The sequence below is a fragment of the Conger conger genome, chromosome 3, assembly GCF_963514075.1.
Source record: "Conger conger chromosome 3, fConCon1.1, whole genome shotgun sequence".
In the NCBI taxonomy this organism is placed as follows: Eukaryota; Metazoa; Chordata; class Actinopteri; order Anguilliformes; family Congridae; genus Conger; species Conger conger.
In genome coordinates this window covers 40,038,333-40,052,998 of record NC_083762.1, presented here as the reverse complement: position 1 = coordinate 40,052,998, position 14,666 = coordinate 40,038,333, and the positions used below count along the sequence as shown (strand labels likewise).

At 42.3% G+C, this 14,666-nt stretch overlaps 1 protein-coding gene across 3 annotated transcripts in view; it reads left to right on the top strand.

Moving 5' to 3' along the window:
* Positions 1 to 12,799, top strand: part of rbms1a (RNA binding motif, single stranded interacting protein 1a) — a 53,650-nt gene extending 40,851 nt beyond the window's left edge. The window contains exons 5-14 of one of the 3 annotated variants that reach the window (XM_061233471.1): positions 450 to 607; positions 1,437 to 1,516; positions 2,415 to 2,521; positions 2,851 to 2,900; positions 3,432 to 3,519; positions 5,632 to 5,682; positions 7,199 to 7,309; positions 7,933 to 8,013; positions 9,426 to 9,504; positions 9,668 to 12,799. In XM_061233471.1, coding sequence (XP_061089455.1) covers positions 450 to 607; positions 1,437 to 1,516; positions 2,415 to 2,521; positions 2,851 to 2,900; positions 3,432 to 3,519; positions 5,632 to 5,682; positions 7,199 to 7,309; positions 7,933 to 8,013; positions 9,426 to 9,497 — 798 coding nt within the window. In that variant the 3' untranslated portion in view covers positions 9,498 to 9,504; positions 9,668 to 12,799. Of the gene's footprint in view, positions 1 to 449; positions 608 to 1,436; positions 1,517 to 2,414; positions 2,531 to 2,850; positions 2,901 to 3,431; positions 3,520 to 5,631; positions 5,683 to 7,198; positions 7,310 to 7,932; positions 8,014 to 9,425; positions 9,505 to 9,667 lie in introns of all 3 variants that reach the window. The other 2 variants (XM_061233470.1, XM_061233472.1) reach the window with 2 other exon arrangements.
* Positions 12,800 to 14,666: the final 1,867 nt, after the last annotated feature.

Here is a 14,666-nt window from a genome sequence, read left to right as displayed (position 1 = left end):
ATCAGGCGGCATGCTTTTGAACCAGCCGTGGGCTGAATGCAAATCCCCACTCGCCGCGCACCTTTTTCAGCTAAAAACCGAATGATGGCTGAAGAAAGAACAACACTGTGACTAGATTTAACCTGTGCCTTCTGTCAGGAAGACATGCTGTGTGGCATCTCTGAACTTCAGAACCTGTGGGTAAAAATATAGTTTTGTGAGTTACAAAATTTTTTTTAACCCCTTATGGGAGGATGTGACCCGCGCGTTACATCTCCCTTAACAGACGGATGCGAGGCCAGCGTTGCGTTTGATCATGCAACCATTTTTCAAGATATTGAAATGCATTGTAATTCCTAGGCCTTCCTCCAGGTTTTCTGTAGGGCCCCTTAGCCCATAATGGGTTAAGCACATGATAGGGAGAGAGCTTTTTCAGTTGTTTTTCTTTCTTTCTCGCTTTCTCTCTCCAGCAACAAGAGCAGGACCCCACAAATCTGTACATTTCCAACTTGCCACCCTCCATGGATGAGCAGGAGCTGGAGAACATGCTGAAGCCCTTTGGACAGGTCATCTCCACACGCATACTGAGGGACTCCGCCGGGGCCAGCCGAGGCGTGGGCTTCGCCAGGTGAGGGGCCGTCGCCGTCGGCCAATTAAAACGCACGCGGCTCCGAGGGTGCCTGCGGTCACCCTGTCTAAAAAGAGAAAAACCAGCAGTCTCACCGTTATTCTTTCAAAGGTTTTTAGCTCTCTGCAAATCCCGAATAATCATTAGAGAAAAAGAGCTCCGGGAGGATATTAACTACGGTTTGTGTCAATTTCAGTTCTGCCAATTCGGGAAAAGAATTCAAATTCAGTTTATTCATAGATAAGACCCCTTAGAACAAATGGGAATTTCTAAATTCAATAATTGAATCTGGGTTTTTTTGTTTTTTTTCTAAAATGTAAAATGACTGAACTGAAATGTATTCGACCGTTCCCAGGACCTGCCAGCTCTGGGTCGTCCTTGGGCAGTGCACTGTTCTATTTTAAATTTTGAGTTGCAAAAGGAGGAATCATTTGTTAGGCTCTGCTTCTGGAGCGATTTCATACCGATTTTCATACCGACTGCACCGCGTACAGTTAAAGTGCGAATGCAAGCCGCTTTGCTCAGTCATTGCGTAAGTGATAGGCTTCAGGCACGCATTCCATCCTGAGAATGCGCTTATTTCACCTGAAATGCTCCCCGCCGTCTCCCAGCGGAGCCTGCAAGAGAGCAAAAGCAACATGGAAACAAGAGAAAAACTGCTTCCACCTGAAACTGTCATTTCACATGATTTCACCTAGCGTTCGCTAAGCATTAGGCAAGTACGGCAATTAGCCCAATTACGAGAATGTAGCGTTGCCCGAATTTTATGCGGGTCGGAGCTTGTGTAATGCGACCGTTTCTCACTGGCTGTGTCTTGAATTTCCAACAGGATGGAATCCACGGAGAAATGCGATGCGGTGATTTCCCACTTCAACGGAAAATATATTAAGACACCGCCAGGAGTTCTGCGTAAGACTGCCCCCTGCTTATTAATACGACTGCTTATGAATTCCTGTGCGTGCCCCCTAGTGGCTATGGTGCTAGCATCTTGAGGCTACTCGACTCAATGATTCAGTGCTCCTTACTTCTTGGAAGCAACAGATTTAGCCACATTTGGCCACATTTGGCATCTGCACAAAGGGGTTAGCAGCGATCACTGCTGCACTATTCCCTTGCTGGAAGTCATTTATCCTGTATCAGCATGTTTCCCCCAACCCAGAGGAACATGTCTTGGGTAATATGATACGAAACAAGGAAATATCCTCACTTTGAGAACCTATGTGTATGGGACCAATGCAGATTACCATTAGCAGAATACAACCACTGTAATCCTTGAATGTGTGCAATTCAATTTTGTGGTGTGATCGGTTAAGTGAGTTACTGCACAGCTTGTTTCTCTACGCTGTTGGGGGACGTGTTGATGACAAAGGCCCCCTAACAGGCTGCACTGAGAGAGCACATATAGGCAGTCTCTGGCCTGTTTCCCGTTTTAAGCTTTTTTAAATAGGATTTTTAGGCTAAAGTAGTCTCCTGAAGGCCATGAGCAGTGACGCTTTTCTGAATCAAGAGATAACAGAAATTCAGCTGCCAGATTAGACCTCCACATCTGCAACTGTTATTGGGCAATGACTGACGTTACAACTGCTGGATATTCGGGTGGTAAAGCCCAATACAGATACGTGAGAGACTGACATGCTTTTACAACCCTCAGGTGTCAATCACTCTTATTGGTCTCTATTATGAAGCTGTATTTGGCTTTACCACCCAAATATCCAGCAGTTTTAACGTCAGTCACTGTGGAATTGTAAATGAGAACGCATTCACCGGGCATTGCTGACCTGCCCTTCCCCACGTTTCCCCTCTCCAGCTCCATCGGAACCCCTGCTGTGTAAGTTCGCCGACGGCGGGCAGAAGAAGAGGCAGAGTCAGAACAAGTACATGCAGAACGGCCGAGTGTGGACCCGGGACGGGGAGGTGAGACTCGTAAGTCCCGCTCGCATTTTATATGCCCCTCTCGAGTTCTCACCAAAGCACATTAGAAGTCTGGGATTAACCGCCTATAATCTGAGCTAACTAGCCCAGGGCGACTTTAAGCCCTGACCTTTGAAGCCACTTGAGATGTGTTTCATGGCGGAGCTCGGTGCGGAATATTAGCGATTAAATATGCTGAAAATCCTTTCAGATGTTATGCATATGTATGAGCAGAAGGCCGGTTTAACGCTGGTGAGAATATGTAAAAGATGTGAGTCAGTACGCGGAGGAGCTTATGCTACTTGTACCTGTGTTCTCCATTATCTCTGCAGGCAGGGATGACTCTCACGTACGATCCCACCACGGCTGCCATGCAAAACAGGTAAAGAGGGAGGGGGGGCAGGGCCTGACGGTCCAATAACCGATCCGAAAAGTGTCCGTATGAGCCACGTTTTCCAAGCTGCGCGATAGCATACCATCACACGCATACTAACCAGAAGATCAGCTCAATCATTCTGCCCTTGTAGTCAGCCCTGGACGGAACAGGCAGTTCCAGTGCTGTTCGCCATGCTAAATATGCGCTTTCTTGATTTGGCTCCACCCCTTTTTTTGAATAGTCATAGCAAGCCAGCAAATCAAAAAACACTTCTGTCTTTTGCAATGTCTGTAACAGAGCGTCCAATGTTAAGAATACAGAGCTGACCATCTGGTTAGCACATAGACATCTGTGGTACTCCCAACTGTTGTATCTGTTGTGCCACCCACAGGCTGGTTCTTCTCGGAACAACAACCTGCCTTTAGTGAGACCTGGAATAGCTCATGTACTGGGAATATTTTCCCTTCCCGAGACAACATGGTGTATTTTAATTATTGTTCTGAAAATGTTGACAGTTGGTTTCTCTCCTCCCGTCAGCTTTTACCCCTCACACTACAGCATTGCCAACAGGATGATCGCTCAGACGTCCATGCAGCCATACATTTCGCCTGTCTCCACGTATCAGGTTGGTATCCCCTTGCAACGTGTTGTTTAAAAAAAAAAAATGCTTCTTTCAACATCGGGGGCATTTACTGAATTTATGTGAATATTTGTGCTTCAATCTAGAGCGATTTCCGGATATGTAAGCAGTGACCGGTGTAAATCCAGGTCCGTTTTTTTATTTGGATGCGAGAAATATGAAATTTGGTTCATCAGTGGTCTAGGTGTAAAGGTTGTGAGCATGTGAGCACGGTTTTGTACACATGTGACCAGTGTTTTATGATGTCATGATTCATCTGGTAGCTGGATGGTTCGGTTCATGGCTTAAAATGCTTTTGCTAGGAACTTTCTGCAATGTTATTCCAGGAACATTGCTCCCTGCAGATTTGAAAAGTAGCTGGAAAATGACCATTAACAGTCACAAAATAATCAATCTAAATAGTTCTGAATCTCTTACCAAGCATTCTTAAATGAATGAATCGGCATATTACCACAGTGAATTACTGTAATGTGATGACATAGTAGGCTAATGTGATTATGCAACAAACACTTCCAATGAAACAAATGCATCCAATTAATAACATATGAATCCACTGAATAAGATGTGATGATATTATCGACTCACTAATCAACATATTATTCAATATTTTGATGTAAGCGATTAAACCGTTATCCCACCTTGACACGAATGCTCCCACTTCTGTGCTGTTCAGGCGGCACTTGTGAGCTTTCAAGGGCAAACCGAGCATTTCAGCGTAAGCGCGTGTACCTGCAACCAGCTTCTCCACCAATGGTGATGAATGGCTCATGAATAGACCACCATATAAGGCAAATTAAGGCCATTCAGCAGCCGGGGAACTCAAAAACTTGCACGTAAGCTCATTTACAGGATATTCCATTAATCAGCAGAACAGCAGGTCTGTGTGGGGTGCACGTTTTTCATGCATACGCAGGACTATGGATTTCAGCACGCAATAAAATTTTGAAAATCACATTAGCCCCACTGTCTGATAGACGAGGCTGTCCGTTTTCCGATTTGAACGGAAAGTAGGTCCTGCATGGACTCAGATGGCTGTTTTTATTGGTTGTTATCTGTGTGAGACCCACCTATCGTCGAATGAGTGCTAGCCCCGCTAGCTGCATGCTGTAGTGTGTAAAATGCGTGGGTGAGCGTGACAGAGGAGTATACGCCTGTGAGCTGCACCGGTCTTAATCAGACTGTGGGTCACAAACTAAAACATCAACGACTGAAATGGGGGTTTAACTGTCCAGTGAATTATGATTGTCTGTAGATTATTTTATTATTTGTATATGTACACTGTTTTTAGGTCATTGATTAAATAAAAAATAAACAATTGAAATGACAAACCTTAAAGGAAATATGTGTCTCTGGAATATGTGACTAAGGACACGTACAATTTCATTCCACTCCATCAATAGGTGGCGCTATTAACAGGGAAAATGTGAAAATGGCCATTACTCATGACCGAATTGACATATTTCAGCTGTATGCTACTTGGACCCCATTACTTTCCGCTTGCTGTTATTGTTATTATTATTATTATTATTATTATTATTATTATTAAGTAAAAATAAACTGCATAAGTCACAAAACCTCTGAGCGAAGCTCTGAAGGGTAATAATAAGTCATAATGCTGAAGGTCCTTCAAGGCTTTCAGCAGAGTGCTGCTACTGTCACAGCTCTGGAGCTGAACTGTGTTGGAATAATATTGGGAGGCATAACATTTATTAGCAAGTTGATAAGTATGTAGGGCACGGCTCTCTCAGTGACAGTTGCACAAAGGACTGTAAACTGTGCTCGAATGTGGGATTTAAAGCTTTGCCCGAATGGCAGCAGAGGCCAGAGCCAGCAGGGTCCTTTTAATCTAATGAGATGAATGGAATTATGTGCAACTCTCCATAAGCAGGCCTTGCCATGTGCCAGCGTTCTTACCACTGCGTGTGTGTGTTTGTGTGTGCGTGTTTGTATGTGTTTTGTGTGTGTGTGTTTATGTTTGTGTTTGTGTGTGTGTGTGTATGTGTGTGTATGTGTGTGTGTGTGTGTTTATGTTTGTGTGTGTGTGTGTGTGTGTGTGTGTGTGTGTTTGTGTTTGTGTTTGTGTGTGTGTTGTTCCAGGTACAGAATCCATCCTGGGTTACCCACCAGCCCTACATCATGCAGCACCCGGTAAGATAATATCCTGCCTTTCTGTCTGGTTCTGTTCTCGCCACATTCTGCTCCTGTCTTTACCTCTCCCATCTCTTTTCCTGTAGCCTCTGTTCTTTTTTTACCCCATCTTTATTCATCTTTCGCTGCTTTCTATATTTCTCTCCTGTCCCTCTGTTCATTTCATTCTGTCCTCATCTCCTTTCCCTCTATTTCATTCTGTCCTCATCTCCTCTCCCTCTATTTCATTCTGTCCTCATCTCCTCACCCTCTATTTCATTCTATCCTCTCATCTCCTCTCCCTCTATTTCATTCTGTCCTCATCTCCTCTTACTCTCTCCATTAAATTCCGTCATCATCTCCTCTCCCCTCTATTCCCCCGACTCCTCTTTCTATAGCTTCCCTTCCTGTGTGCTCTTCTCCTTCTCTTCTAGGTGTACCCTTCCCCCTCCCAACCTCTTCCCACTTTCCCCCTCTTCCTCTTTCTACTCCTCTGCCTGTCCAGCTGTGACTGGCTTAGGGGTGCCGCCAGGGATTTTGGCACTGCCATGAAAAGATCTCTCACCGGGCCCCATCGCCCGGGGCCGCCCCATCCCTGCAGAATTTACGCCACAGTTTCCCGAGGCCCCCTGTTAGTCAGGGCCCTTGGAATCCTCCTAACCCCCTCCTACCCCCCAAAGGCAGCCCTGGATTTGGCTCACTGCTGAGTAAACAGCGGTGGTTTAAATGGCCTCCGTGATCGGTGCCAGGGAGGGAAGTTTATTTTATCTGGGTGAAGGTTCCCCCCGCTGAAGAAATGGAGGTGAACCCCCAAGCAGGCCTCTTTTCCAGGAAGCAGACCTTTCAGGATTACTCATGCGCTGTGCCGTCAGCCGACACCAAAGAACTGGGGCTTATTCCCGAAAAGTACCCCTCCCCCCTGCATTACTCACGTCTTCATCTTAATATAGAACCGCTGCAAAAAACCCCAGGCACCAGGGAATTCCCGAATGAAATCTAAGCGGATGCCCCTTTTGATATGAAAGTGCCCACAGGGCTGACACTGCCTGTAGGTGCTCGATTTCACCCGACAGGTCCCTGCTGTCCATGGGCACGAATGCCAGCACCCAGCTTTCCCTGGAAGTTTGTTATTTGATGTTAGATGGAGATGATGATCTGTGTGTGTTACGATGTATTCTTTCCAGACCAAAGCAGGCCTGTGCTGTCCCCTTCAAATGTATACTTTTCTACAGAGAAGTGAATGCAGTTTAGATGTTTATCTAAACTGCATTAGAAATTAGGCTACCTTTCCCATACAATGTCTTTGCCATTTAGCATATATACACTTTCATTGAATAACTCATGGTTAAAAGCATGTTGTCGGTCTGTCCCTGTTTCCTGAGGAAGAAAACTGCAGTTGAATTCTTTCTGGTTTACCGGCTCCGGCTAGGTTTATTTAGAAATTATAATAGTTTGGTTGTAGCGGGTGCCGATCTCTTTTCTGAGTGAGTCTCACCTCTGTCTTGAGGAGAAAGATAATGCACCATTTCTCCCTCAGGGAGCGGTGTTGTCGCCCTCTATGGACCACACCATGTCACTGCAGCACACGTCCATGATGTCTCCCCTCACGCAGCAAATGAGTCACCTCTCGCTGGGCACCACGGGAACGGTGAGAGCTGTCCCGACAGGAAGGGGTGGAGTCCTGGTGGTGGAGTACATCGCATTACCTTAGAAACAGGGGCACTAGTCCAGGTCATGCGCAGTGACTGTAGGAACAGATAAGCACGCTTTTTAGAAAAGGGAAAATGTTAAAGATGAACAAATGAACTGGCAGGGTTTACATGCACTGGTATCTAGAATGTTTCACACAACTCACTCTCTCAATTAATATTGAAGTCTTATTTATTCAAAGGGAAATATGGCTGGTATATTGTGAGAACTGCAACTAGGACATGGATGTAGAACAGGAAATCATTGAGCAATACCTATGCAGTCTATTGCTGCTTTACAAATTACAAACGAACAGGGTACTTTATACTCTTAGCAGTGTTTTTGTTTGGTGAATTGCTCCACTCATATTCTCGTTATTCGATTGGGTCAATAACACTGTGTATGTTAGGAATTTAATGTATAACAACAAATTCATAATAATAATAAAAAATAAAAAATAAATTGATTCATTGTTGTGAGTAATTAAAGCTCATGACCTCTCAAGCATGGGGGTATTATTTTAACAACTTTTAATAACTTTAATAACTTTAATAACTCATTTCATTTTGTTTTGTCTTGCAGTTTATGCCTGCCAATACAGCTATGCAAGGAGCCTATATTCCTCAGTATGCCCACATGCAGACTGCAGCTCTCCCAGTAGAGGTTTGTCTCTCCGCTAATAATGTTTTTTTGCCACGTTTTAACCAGACCTGGGTCAAATACGGAAATCGTTTTGGATTCATATACTTGTCTGCATTTTACTGAGCTTGTCTGGTGTATTGTAACCTGTCAAAGCCATGCATTTAAAGTATCGCAAAGATGTTGATGATTTCGCATTTCACGACGGAATGTTAATGACAAATAATTGTGTACAGTCGGCTAGACTTCAGATCAAACTTGATAAAATGGTTATTACCACATTAAACCGAAGGCAACAAAATAATTTTATATACAGTATAATCACCTATTTAAGATAAAGAGAAAGATTTGTGACTTCAGAGTAGTTAACATTAAATGACTAGGAAGTTTAGGACAATAGGTATAGGAGCCAAAGCATTGCTGACACTTTATAGTGCTGACATCATAACTTTAGTCTCATTTACACATGCTTGTTATTCCAGTGCGGCACCACAAAAAGTGCACATTCTGTCTGTTTGCCTAAAATGGCTCCACAATGTGCTACAATTTACAATTTTTGTACAGCAGGCGGGCTAATGTAGCCATTAACAGCAATAGCCTAGCTTTGTGCACATGAATTTGTCAAGCTCCGATCAGTCTGTTTGTCTAACGTCACCCTCTTGTATTCAGGATGTGTAACAACGTGCATTTCAGGCTAAATCTAATATAGGCTAAAACATTCTGTGGTAAGACTTTTTGGTTAAGGGCGGCACGGATGGTGCAGTGGGTAGCACTGCCGCCTCACAGCAAGGAGGTCCTGGGTTCGAATCCCCGTCGGCCAGGCCCTCTCTGTGCGGAGTTTGCATGTTCTCCCCGTGTCTGCGTGAGTTTCCTCTGGGTACTCCGGTTTCCTCCCACAGTCCAAAGACATGCAGGTTAGGCTGATTGGAGAGTCTAAATTGCCCATAGGTATGAGTGTGTGAGTGAATGGTGTGTGTGCCCTGCGATGGACTGGCGACCTATCCAGGGTGTATTCCTCCCTTTCGCCCAATGTATGCTGGGATAGGCTCCAGCCCCCCTGCGACCCTGTTCAGGATAAGCGGGTTAAGGTAATGGATGGATGGATGGACTTTTTGGTTATGATATGAGAGTGGACAGTTCACCCTCCACCCTTTCAGACAGAGAAAAAGCAGGGAGGGTTACAAATAGAGAAGGGCTCACTACAGAAAGAGCCATGGTGGGGTTTTAAATCTGTGGACACACTTGGGGATTTGTACATTGTTTGAGTGTCTACAGCCCTATGGGCTGCACCGCACAATCTCTTTGGGAAAAATTAATTTCTGGAAAATAATAAAATACTTGTTATTATTTCACATTATCCAAGATTTGCATTTCAAATGCGCATGTGAATATTTCAATATTAATTTACCTTCCCTAATTTGATACATCGTCCTCAGGAAAGCGGCGGACAACAGCCGGTGGAATCTTCTGGCGATCATTCTCCTTATAACTACCCACAAACCAAGTAATAACAAGGCAAGATCCTCTCTTCTCCTAACAAGTCACTTTATTGACAAGAGCCACCATCTAAGTAAAAACCAGTTGCCAGTTGATAATATCTTCACATTCAATGTTTTTTTTTTTTTTTTAAGTCAAGCCTTTTGAAGAAATGTAAATGAGCGTGTGTTCCCTCTTTCAGGTAGTGCTGGGACAGCTGAAACCATCATGGCTGCCTTCATTATGCCACACCGTATGGATTTATCAACATTTTGCACAGGTTCTTGTCGATAATAGATTCAACCAAAACTATTTTGGTATAACTTCTACGAGGTGCAAATAAATGCAGAATTTTGTCAAAAGGATATTACTCATCTTTAAAAAAGGAGAACTTTTTTTTAAAATAAGGAAAGACCGTTTAATTTTTTTTATCAAGGATTGTCACAAGGACACAAGAACAAGGATTGTGTTGTGTGATGTATAATGCTCATGACAGTAAAGTTGTCTTTTGTTAATGTTTTATATGATTTTAATTATTTTTTCTACTTTTGCTTTGTACTTTCCCCCCATGAAGTTTATTAGCCAGACATGTTGAAAAATTATATTTTGTGCTTGCTGTGTGAGTGTTATTGTGTTACTCTGGTGAAGTGCTACCTGTCAATTCTTGTAAAATGTTTGTCTTTAGTATAGATCTGTCTTACCATTCAATTTGCCTTAAATCTTTTCACACAGTGGCTGTTTAGGCAACCTTTAAGTCTAGGTGGAGCAAAAAATGTTGAAAATAAATGCCTTGTAAATCAGCTAGTTAGGGCTTTTTAGGATATAGCTAATTAAAATGATCTGTGTCTAGGAGTTTAGAGTTTTGTTTAGGAGTTTTGATTGTTTTCCCCCTTTCTGATCTTTTTAGATGTAGAACTTAAAACTAAAGTAGAGAACATGTTTTGAGTACACTTCTTCCTGAATTTGATCAATTTTAATAGGATGTAATGGTTTTTTAACCTGATTATCTGAGTTCGTCTGATTGTGTGAGTGTAGTAGAAATTCTGCTGAATGATGACTTTTTAATTGTTGCCTTTTAGCTAACTTTTTCAGCTAACTAAATGCAGTAGTTTTAGTGAAGGATGAATTTATTTGGATGGGGGAGGGTTAGGAAGGGACAGGTGGGTTTGGAGGGAGTGCAAACTGCTAGGAATTGGCAGGAATTTATTTTTTAAGGATTTTGGATTTTTGTTTTTCAGTCATAATACAGCAAACAAGCTCAGATTTATGATTGTGCAAAAACTAGCAATCAAAACTTGCCTTCCATGACAGCTGTGGCAAAATAAGAGAGTATTAACAAAACCTGAGAGGTGAAAACAACTTTAAATGAAACTAGCTATTTCGTAAGAAAAAAAAAACCTTGGCACTTTCAAAAAAAAAAAAAAAAAAAAAAAAAAAAAAGTTTACTTCACCAAAGATCTGATGAGCTAGTACATTTTGGAAATTGTTTAACATTTCTCTCTCTCTTGCAGTATGTGTAACAAATGTGTTTTTTTTCCGTTTTTTTTTTTGCCAGACGAGAGTGTGGTTTGGATAATGTGCCTTTTTTGTATGTTTGCATTCAGTTTTTTTTTTCTAGACCTAACACCTAATAACATATGAATTTATTAATGTATTGATACCAACAAGTGTGAAGGAAGATCTGGATCTTGCGAGTGTTACACCGGCTGATTTCATCACTACAAAGAAGAAGACATGCAATAAGAGAAAGAAACCAGGAAATAAGGCAGTTTGAAACTATGAAATGATTTAACCCTGTAATCTGCTTTTCCATTGTATCGCAGATAGATATTATAATGAGAGCTTTATTCTTTTTAATCACAATAGATAGAAAGGCTTTATAAATTAAGTTGTCTTCCAAAAGACTGTGTTTTGACCTGGTTGTCGGACTGACCAGTTATCTACCTCAGAGTTTTCTTTTTCCTTTAAGTTGGGCCGGGTTTGCGGGTCCAGCCCGCCCTTCCTGACCAAAAGCCAAGCTCAGGAGCTGGCAATATACAGTTATTTTCACTTTATTTTTTATTTTTTTTAAAGAGAAAAATACATCTTTTTATGACATCAGATATTATCATTATTACAAACATTGTGCGTTGAGCGTATTTTATCTGTGTCCACACATTAAGTTTCATAGTTTCAAAAGAGGAAAAAGAAATTGCTGCTGTGGGGTCACAAGACTAGCCGATGAAGTCCTTCAGAAAACGGAGTATGAATTTGAGTATTGTGGTGTTTAATGGATCTGTGCTCCTGAGGACTGGGTCCAGCAGTAATGCGGTGGAAGCTTCTTCCTGCACAGTTTCCACTGTGACCGTACTTGGGATTTCTTTATCCAGTTTGTCTAAGACTGAAACATAGTACAGTACTATGGAACACATAGAGGTTGTGCTGTTTGTGACATCTGAACAAAGTGCCATACTCCACCTGGATCGAGAGTTGTTAAAAGTACAGAATACCGAAAATGAACGCTCATTGGAATCCACCATCATGTACTAGACATTGAATAAGTTATATTAAAAAAGTAATTTATGGAGAAAGACCTTTTGTACAGACTGTTTAAAGAAATTAATAAAAGAAAAAGAGTTTCTTAGTGATATCTAAAATGATTGCTAGATTAAATGTCTTTTAATTTAGTTTTACAGTGCCACCGATTTGCCAGTGGTAACTTGTATGTCCATTTACAGGAAACCTTCCTCTGTATTTTTGTCTTTTTCTATGTTTTTTTCATTTTTTAAGTAAAATATAAATAAAATCTATTTGGCACCGAATGTGGAGCTGAGCAGGTCAAATTCCCGCTATAATTTGGAACACCCAACCGTCTGCAACCGCAGCTGGGTTCACGTGCGAACAGCACTGCCGAGTGTAGGCGACCACAGTTCTCAGATGAAGTGCGTGGTGTCGCTATTCTGCTTCTTTTCTTTTCACACCGCAGACTACAGTTAAGCTCATGTAGAGTGGTGTCTGAGGAAGATCTTCATATGCGGCTTTAAAATGCAGTCCATGGGTACCTGACGACCAATGGAGGTCGCTAATTAGCGAACCCTCCCATACCCTGGGGAATGCGTTTTGGAATTGCGCATCACTACACGGAGCTGTCGGCCACAGTCCGAATTCGAACCTAGACCGCGGAGCTTATCCACACACAACGGCGTGGTGCCTTAACCGAACGAGCCACAAAGTAGCTCTCCTCTGTTAAATCCCTATTTTTTTTTACTGTAAATTTTCCATTGGTTGTTACTTCACTTTTGTTTTCTGTTAATTTCTTGGAAAAAAAAACTTTTGAATAAAAATGTCAATCAGACCTCGACTGTGAATTCTGTCTGGAAGATAGTGTGTGGCGAGGATGTTGTTTTTCCAGCTCTGTTTAGTCACAGTCGCTCTTTACAGCTTGAGGCGTTTCCCTTCAGTTTATCCCAAACGCTGGCAGCTAAGAGCCGATTTCATGGTGAAATCGCTGGGAAAATGGCTGCGCCTGGACTCCCCGCACACGGAAAACAGCTTGGAATCGTGTCACGGGTTCCCATAGCGCCCGACGCTGCATCGAAAACAGCTGAGTTACTGCGGAGCCCACGCGGACTCCGACTGGACAGGCAGGGAGGGAGGGAGATTGAGGGGGTACTAGGAGGAGGAGTGGAAGACTGAGGAAAATTCCAGTCTAGCCCATTTACCACTTTCTCTCAAATTACTGTTTATTCTGTTAAACGTGATCCACGCTGGTACAATTGGGATAATATGCACCGGTGCATTGAGCCAGTTATATTTTCTTCTTTAGTATATGAAATTCTGCAGACTGAGAGTTTGCTTTAAGGCTTAATAAACACAAACTCCGTGGAAGTGTAATTACCTCGCTTTACCAGCAGGGACTGCTGTTCACTGCTACAGTAGCTGAATGTTGCGTTGAGGCGTTGCCATTTTCATTTATTTGGAAAATACATGATCATTATATCAATGGTCAAGTTGCATACATATTTAGTTTCGTTTCACATCCGAAAATGAATAATAAAGATTTGTAAGGATTTCCTTAATTATCTATATTTTATTTTCTGCAGAAAAATATTAAATTAAAAAGGCCGTTTGATACAATGAGCTGAAAATGTGTGGGCATAGACATGGTTAAAGGTTTTATTTTTGTGGAAATGTAGTCTTAGATTGAAAAGTACTCTACACTGAATGGGTGATTTCTTAACCATTTTAACCACCCTCCAGAAGTCTTGTCGATAACTGACACCGCTAAATACAGCCTCGGTTTGCGGTCTTGATTAAACCGAACAAAGGAAGGCTGCTTCTGTCTCTATCAATAGAGCCTTTATCAATAAAGCCTTTGTAACTTCAGCCCCCATTGAGCCCCTCAAAGCCAAAGGCCTTAAATGAGATAATACCATAGACAGCAAGGCACCGCTGCGTATAACTCCACTGCAGCAGTTGGCTTGCCGAGGCCAGGGACCGAGATTACCGGCGGCTGTTTCCTCAAACCGGACGAGAATTCCAGCAATTCCCACAAGACTGCTCCACCGAGTATGTCTCGCTCAAAGGGGGATACCGACAGCTCTCTCGGTAACCCACCACAGCTGAGAAGACATGTGCCGTGCCACAACAGGGGGCGGGGATAGCAGGGATTCGATTTCATTCTACGACAGCCTACAAGACTGTACATGTACATGCATGTGCTGTGCTAGACATCATATCTCTCTTATCAGTTGAGTTACTTTCAGTCACACTTTAGTATTGCAATATGTAATTTCATAGACTCTTATAGTAGAATGTCTCACACATTGACTAGACATACCATATTTACATTTAGATTATAGATGAGATAAAAGGACATTTATGAAACATGTATTTGATGCAGAGTAGGATGCAGGATCTGTTCCACTGTACAGAATGGCCAGTCTGTCATGTATGAGCAAATCAATAAAGTCTAATTTTCTATTTAACGTTTATTCATTTTTAAATGCATTATTTATATGTAATTTATTCATTTATTGTCCGTTTTTCAACTCCATATTTGTTTCCGATAGAATGACAGAAAAGTACCCTGCTGAAAAAAAAGAGCACAAACTAGGTTTTCAAACAGCTGGCATTTCAAGCTGGTCATAGTTGGATTTTACACCAGGATACTGATCAATGTCTAGAGGAAGACCATGAGTGTCTTTAAATCTATGTGTGGC